The following is a 7,500-nucleotide window of genomic DNA, read 5'->3' on the forward strand; positions in this document are numbered from 1 at the left end:
GTTATTATTATCATTACCATTTTTACTATCATTAATATTACTATTATTATTACTATTATCATTATCACTATTATCATTATCACTATTATCATTATTATCGCTATCATTATCATTATCATTATTATTATCATTATCATCATCATTGTCATCATCATTATCATTATCATTATTATCATCATCATCACTGTCATCATCATCATCATCAGCAGCATTATCATTAGTGTTATGGGGAAGGCTAGATCAGTAGCATCAACTGCAGTTGGTGTTTACAGTGGGCTATTTTTAGAATAGCACATGTTCATGTTTACATTTTGTACAATATCCAACAGTTAAAGTTTCAATGTCTTTCCAGGCGTTTTTGACTTCATAAAGTCTTGTTGGCCTGGTATCCTACACAGTAAATAAAATACCTTTCATTCATTCATTGAGTGCATGGAGGTATTAATAAAAGTAGGCCTACTTAATTCCTTCAAGTTGAGTAAAAAAAATATAGGCCTTTGGCTTAACCCTCACTGCGAGCAATTCCACTTGAAAATCATTCATGCATAAATATAATCGCCCACTCTTCTCATCTGCAGGGCTATTTTGATGATTAGTCAATGAAAACATAACCATTAAAATAATAATTTTCCATCCTTTTTGAAAATTGAAAATACCAAAATGATCGACCATATTCACAAAGCCTTCCCCTTAGTGTTATTATTATTATTGTAGTAAGCAATATCGTTATTATATTTCATAATACAATTGCAAACATCAACATTATCACCATTATCATCATTATTACTCAGCATGATCAAAATCTTACTATTGACAACAGATTTTTTATTACCATCACCATTAACAGGATTAACAGGAACAGTAGTAAAAATATTTATATTACCGTCACGGTCTCCATAGTTAACATACAACATTATTATCATTATCCTTCATCAGACCCACAAATTACTGCTATCCTTGTTTATTTTCTTTTTCTTTTATTTTGTTTCTCCTACGTGATTACCGCCATGACTATATGTATTTTCCGCGTTGTTATTAATTGTCACAATATTTTACGCTCGTAGTTCAAACACAAACCATCGACATGTTTTGGAGGGAGAATGACTTTCAGTTTCAGTGAGGAGTCAACAGGCATTCAAGTGGGATGTGTGCCAATTTTGCTTGTAGCATTATGGGACGGCAGAATGTTTCGTTCAAATTGCTAAACGTGCTTGAAATTATGTGATTTTTTAACTCTGTGCTCTTATCGTTTTTCCTTGTAGTATACTTGAATTATATATACGTGTGTGTGTGTGTGTGTGTGTGTGTGTGTGTGTGTGTGTGTGTGTGTGTGTGTGTGTGTGTGTGTGTGTGTGTGTGTGTGTGTTTAGGGGAAAATATTAGGGAAATGTTTATGATACTGCAATAGTGTGTTTGAGCTTCTGATTTCACAAGTAAACGCTCATTCACAAGTTAAAGGGATTTTAAATTTAATATTAACGGTTTTCTTATCATCGAACATTGGTGTTATTGTTGTTGATGTTAATTTTATAATATCATCATTATTATTGCTGTTTTCTTGCCATGCAGCTGAGAATGGCTATCATTATTATCTTTATGATTATAATTATTATCATAATCAATTTTTTTTTTTGTTACCATTATTGTCATCAATATTGTTACTACTAATAATACTAATACTACTAACATCACTACTACTGTTGTTATTATCATTACTACTACTATTTATTTATCATTTTTATTATTCCTTTTATTAATGTTGTTATTATCATCATTACAATTGTTTTGACGTTATCAATATTACCGTTATATGTTGTTTCAAGTATCACTTACAGTAGTACCAGGAGAAACTATAGGAGTACTAGTTGTAAATATAAACTACAAAAGACTATTTGCGATAATTTCTGTTTAAATGTTACAGCTTCATCCGTTGAAAGAGAGAGGCCATGGGGCGAGTGCTGGAGCTGCTGAAGGTGTCCGCCCTCTTGCTGGCTGTGGGCGGGGACGTGGCATGGGCGCGACCGAAGGGGGAGCTGTGGGCGGTGCTTGTGGCGGGGTCGAGCTCCTGGATGAACTACCGCCACCAGGTCAGTCACTCGAGAAAAGACTGCGCATGTTCGGCTCGGTATCTTTAGCCCAAGGTCGTGAGAGAGAGAGAGAGGTCACTTCCATGATTACGATCCGAAAGAGATAACGAAATAAGCACGTTGTGTGCCGGAGGTCGTGATAGCGTAGCTGAATGCAGGGTTTATATAAGTACATACATACATACACCTTGGGATAAATGAGGGGTGGAAGGGGAGGGGGGGGGGCATTTGTAGTCACAGAATCCAATTCATAGAGATCCCAGAAGCCATTCCATCACCAGGGGGCATAATCGAGACTCCCACAGGGTGCCTCTTCTCCCCCAGGCCGATGTGTGCCACGCCTACCAGATCCTCCACCAACACGGGGTGCCAGACGACCATATTATTGTCATGATGGAGGACGACATCGCTTACAACCCTGAGTGAGTACGACCTCTTGTGGCTTAGCGATGGGGTAGTACAGTTCAACCTGTCAGTCTCTTCTGACATGAGTATGCATAAAAAAGTAAAAAAAAAAATAAAAATAAAAAATGAAAAATAAAATTAATAAAAAAAAATCTGAATTTTATTATCAAAATAACGTTAACTAATAATGATAATTATGTACTAGTTCATGATCATGATTATCTTGGTCAGTGATTATCACTTAGCATTTTCGTTTTCGTTAGTTTCATTATCGTTGTTGTTATTATTATTGTCATTATCATTAGTTTTGTTATAATTGGTTGATCATAAAAAAAGTTAAACGGTCTCATTAATACGAAAATGAAGACTAATAAAGTTTTTTATGTGAATATATAACTTAAAGAGGAAAAATACCCACCGACCTCACTCGCCACGCCATTGCCAGAAACCCCGACCCCGGCGTGATCATCAACCGCCCCGACGGACCCAACGTGTACGAGGGCGTCCCGAGGGACTACGTCGGCAGCAGCGTCACCCCGGAGAACTTCCTGAGGGTGCTGAGTGGCGACGCGGAGGGCTTGAGGGGCGTCGGCTCCGGGAAGGTCGTGCGAAGTGGCCCCAACGACCGCATCTTCGTGAACCTGGTGGACCACGGCGGGCCAGGGATCTTCGCCTTCCCTCGCTCGCTCCTGAAGGCCACCGACCTCGCCGACGCCGTCCTGGCCATGCACCGCGACAGGAAGTTCGGCGAGGTGAGGGCGGCGGGCGGGGCTTCCGGACGCACTGGCTTTGTTATCACTGCAAGGAAATTGTTTTCCTATTGTTCTATTTTCATTACTATTATTATTGTTATTGTTATCATCATCATTATCACTTTGACTATTACTACTACTGCTGCTACTACTATTATTATTATTATGATCAAATTCCTCATAGTATCTGAATAACCACCTCTTCCTGTGTTCCCATCAGATGGTCTTGTACGTGGAGGCGTGCGAATCTGGCTCTATGTTCTCCAACCTTCTCCCAGACGATATCGGTGGTAAGAGCTTTATAACATATTCTCCTGTTGTTTTTCTTGTGATTTGGACAACCTGTGGGCGCATTTTCAGTCCATATTCAGAGACACTTCGGACACCGGTCACGGAGAGTTGGACCAGCATCTCGCGCCCATCAGCCAATCACCGTCGAGCTATCTCGCGCCGCAGCCGCAGCCATCGCTGATTGGTTGCTGGGCGCGAGATGCTGGTCCGGCTCTAAGGTGCCCGAAGTGTTTCTGAATATGGTGTGTCTGCAAAGCAATTACGGATCTACAAGTGGGATAAATTTGTAGTTCTTATGATTAATTATGTCCACAGGTTGTCCAGATCACGAAGGAAAAAAAATAGACTGGAGATTAATATGTTATAAATACTTTTTTGCATTTAATCTATTTCCCCTGATCCTCTGTCAGAACTTTTTGCCCCTCCATCCGTGTAAAACTTTATAGATCCCCAAGCATTACACAGCTGTTGTTTTAATGAATTGTGGAAAATATGAAATTATGTTTAAGTTATATAGTTATATTACCTTATCAGGTCCAGTAATCTTCTAAAATACTGCAATATTAGCAATGCTGTGATTATTTTAATAACACTTATAGCGGCAGTAATATAGACATATCACAAAAGGAACGACTAAGCTCTTGCAATGAAATCAACACTATGAAACATTAATTCCAGTGTGTCCTTACTAACTGCCTCCCTCTCGCGCATTCCCAGTCTACGCTGTCTCGGCCTCCAGCCCCAACCAGCCGTCCTACGCCTGCTACATGGACGAGCACCTCAACACCTTCCTCGGGGACGTCTTCAGCATCAAGTGGATGGAGGACACGGACAGGGTAAGTGGCTTTGCCCTTGCTTATTCATCCTGGTTTCCCTTTGGCGTCTGAGCTAGGGCGCTGACGTGCATGGGTTCCTAGTGTTGCGTTATGGATATAAGCGTGTGTGTGTGTGCGCGCGTGCGCGCGTGTGTGTGTGTGTGTGTGTCTGTCTCTGTGTCTTGGTCTAAGTCTGTCACCGAAAACTGATAGTCTGTCCTCTCAATCCACTTCATAAGCTTATCATTATGTCTGTGTGTTAAGAAAACAGACGAATCAACCCAATTTTAATGCATATCCGTACAGCAACATCAGAACTGATACATTCTATATGCTACTACGTTCGCATATTTAGTGCCAATACACCATAGCCGTTATCAGTTTCCTTATATGCCGGAATTACCTCATGGAAATCCTAGACTTCAACTCCCCCCCCTAAAAATAAAAAATAAAAAAAATAAAAGTAATGATAATAATCTTCCTCCCACACGCAAATATATGCATATATATATATATATATATATATATATATATATATATATATATATATATATATATATATTAATAATAATAATGATAATGATAATGATAATAATAATAATAATAATAATAATAAACAGGAAGACATTCGTCGCGAGAGTCTGAAGAAGCAATTCCAGATCGTGAGGAAGGAAGTGACGTCATCCACGGTCATGCAGTGGGGGGAGATCAGGCTCGACCGCCAGCACCTCTCGCAGTTCCTCGGGGGGAAGAAGGTCGCCTCGGGGGGGAGAAGGCGACAGCGAGGAAATGACTTCTGCCTGGTGGGTCTTCTGTCGCTTTTGTCGTCGTGTGGGTTCTTGTGCAGTTTGATGTCGTTTTGGATTTTGGTTTGTTTGAATTGTTTTTCTTTCGTTTTTTTATTCTCTTCTCTTCGTTTCTGTTTTCTCTTTTTTTTCTCTTCTCTGCGTTTCTGTTCTCTCTCTCTCTCTCTCTCTCTCTCTCTCTCTCTCTCTCTCTCTCTCTCTCTCTCTCTCTCTCTCTCTCTCTCTCTCTCTCTCTCTCCTCTCCCTCCCTCTCCCTCTTCCTCTCCCTCTCTCCCTCTCTTCCCTCTCCCTCTCCTCTTTCCTTCTCTCTCCTCTTCCTTCTCTCTCCCTCTCCTCCTTCCCTCTCTCCTTCTCTCTCCCTCTCTCTCTCCTCTCTCCTCTCCCTCTCTCCCCTCCTCTCTCCTTCTTCCTCTCCCTGTCCCACTCTCTCCTCGCATCTTCTCCTACTTCCTCTTTCTCTTCTCTTTATCCATATCATTTTCCTCCTCCTCCTTTTCCTCCCTCACCCTCTCCTTCCCCTCCCCCTACGTTCTAAAAGTCCCCCCAGCTTAAACCCTCCCTCTTACCCTCCCAGAACACGGCGACCCCGAGCTACGACGTCCCCGTGGCCGTCCTCGAGTCCCGCATCCGGTCGTCCTCCAACCCGCAGAAGACGGAGACGCTGAAGCAACAACTTGAGGGCCTCCGTCAGGTTAGTGTGGTATCTTGAAGAGCATTTATTTTGTGAGTTTATTTTCATTTGTTATCATTTTGACGGTTCGTGCGTTTGGATGTTCAGTCTTTCCGTTGATGTGGAAGTTTGATGTTATTCAATTCGTATTTCATTTATATTTCGTTCATATTCACTTCATATGGATGCTGATATTCACCGTATTTCATTAATATTTCATTTATATTTCGCTCATATTCACTTCATATGGATGCTCATGTTCCCTTTATATTTCATTTGTATTTCGTTCATATTAATTTCATACGAATGTTAATATTCACTTATATTTCATTCTTATTCACTAATATCCAATTCATATTTCGCTCATATTCACCACATCCGGATGTTAAGACTAGCTCTGTCTTCCCAGAACCGAACCTTCGTGTCAGCCGTCATGGCCAGCCTGGTCGTCCACGTGACTGACTCCGACCTGGACATGGTGGACAAAGTGATGCACAATTCCCACGGCATCACCCGCTGGTCCTGCTACAGCGCCGCCCTCGACGCCTTCGACAAGGGCTGCTTCCGATTGGCTGAGGTGCGGTTGGAGGCCGACTTCTTTTTTAAGTCTTGAGGCCCTGTTCAGATGAGCGATTTTAGTGGCCCGACTGTTAGGAGCGCGACTACTGAGTGAATGTTCATACACAGCGCTTACAGTGGCCCGACTTGTCTCTCCCCGACTTTTGGTTGGGGGAAGCGGAAGCTACTGTCGCCTGTCTGTCTGCCTCCGCTCCACGTGATACTCTTTCATTGGTCGAATCCCACTCATTCCAGCCAATGAGGCGCGCCATCACAATGCAAACGCAGTGGCTGTCGCCGCGTATGTGCGGCCGCATAGCAATACATGCATCTCGAGTCGCTGAGCAGTCGGGCGACTATGAGGGAGATCTCGAGTCGCGCCACAGGCTAGCCACAAGCCACTACGTGTATGCGCTCCTATTCATTTCCATTGACCTGGCAGTCGCGCTTCTAGCAGTCGCGCCACTAAAGTCGCTCGTCTGAACAGGGTCTTAGTATGAGGGTTATTTGGCTTTTAACAGTATGGCGATAATTTGAACTTTACATTCTCTCCGCGACGATGCTTCTAACTTTCCTTATTCTACGCGACTATGCTTCTGATTTTCCTTACTCTCCGCCGCAGAACCCGTACGCCCTGCGAGTACTCCAGCCCATAGTCAACCTCTGCGAACACGGCTACACGGCGGAGCAGTTCGCCCGCGCTGTTCAAGCCGTTTGCACTCACGACCCGGTCAGAGGCATGGAGTGAGACCGAGGAGGACCTCTGAGGTGGAGTGGGGCCCCGAGGAGGACCTCTGTGGTGGAGTGGGGCCCCGAGGAGGACCTCTGAGGTGGACTTGGGAAGAGGTCTCACGTTCTTACGTCTGTGTGTGTGGGTGGGTGTGTGTAAGAGAGAGAGAGAGAGAAGAATTGTTTTTACTTGCCATTTACATCATGAATGACGCACATACCAAATATTGCTAATTGTTTTTGTTTTGTTTTGTTTTTGTCCGTGATATCGGGTACCATTTGTACTTATGAAAGATAAGTTTTATCCAGTGCGACGTTTTATTGTGATTATCCTTCGTATTGATGTCGGCATTAGTGTCACTTGTTTAAACACCATTCCCTCTCTCT

General features: G+C 42.7%; 1 protein-coding gene across 2 annotated transcripts in view; it reads left to right on the forward strand.

The window, feature by feature from the left end:
• Positions 1-7,421, forward strand: part of LOC113827868 (legumain-like) — an 8,460-nt gene extending 1,039 nt beyond the window's left edge. For both annotated transcript variants that reach the window (XM_027380804.2, XM_070135341.1), the window contains exons 2-10: positions 1,922-2,087; positions 2,412-2,509; positions 2,938-3,244; positions 3,465-3,534; positions 4,253-4,371; positions 4,971-5,153; positions 5,731-5,847; positions 6,236-6,403; positions 7,007-7,421. In XM_027380804.2, the coding sequence (XP_027236605.2) occupies positions 1,947-2,087; positions 2,412-2,509; positions 2,938-3,244; positions 3,465-3,534; positions 4,253-4,371; positions 4,971-5,153; positions 5,731-5,847; positions 6,236-6,403; positions 7,007-7,132 (1,329 nt within the window). In that variant the 5' untranslated portion in view covers positions 1,922-1,946 and the 3' untranslated portion in view covers positions 7,133-7,421. The remainder of the gene's footprint in view (positions 1-1,921; positions 2,088-2,411; positions 2,510-2,937; positions 3,245-3,464; positions 3,535-4,252; positions 4,372-4,970; positions 5,154-5,730; positions 5,848-6,235; positions 6,404-7,006) is intronic.
• The last annotated feature ends 79 nt before the right edge of the window (positions 7,422-7,500 follow it).

The sequence above is a fragment of the Penaeus vannamei genome, chromosome 20 (assembly GCF_042767895.1).
Source record: "Penaeus vannamei isolate JL-2024 chromosome 20, ASM4276789v1, whole genome shotgun sequence".
NCBI classification, from domain to species: domain Eukaryota; kingdom Metazoa; phylum Arthropoda; class Malacostraca; order Decapoda; family Penaeidae; genus Penaeus; species Penaeus vannamei.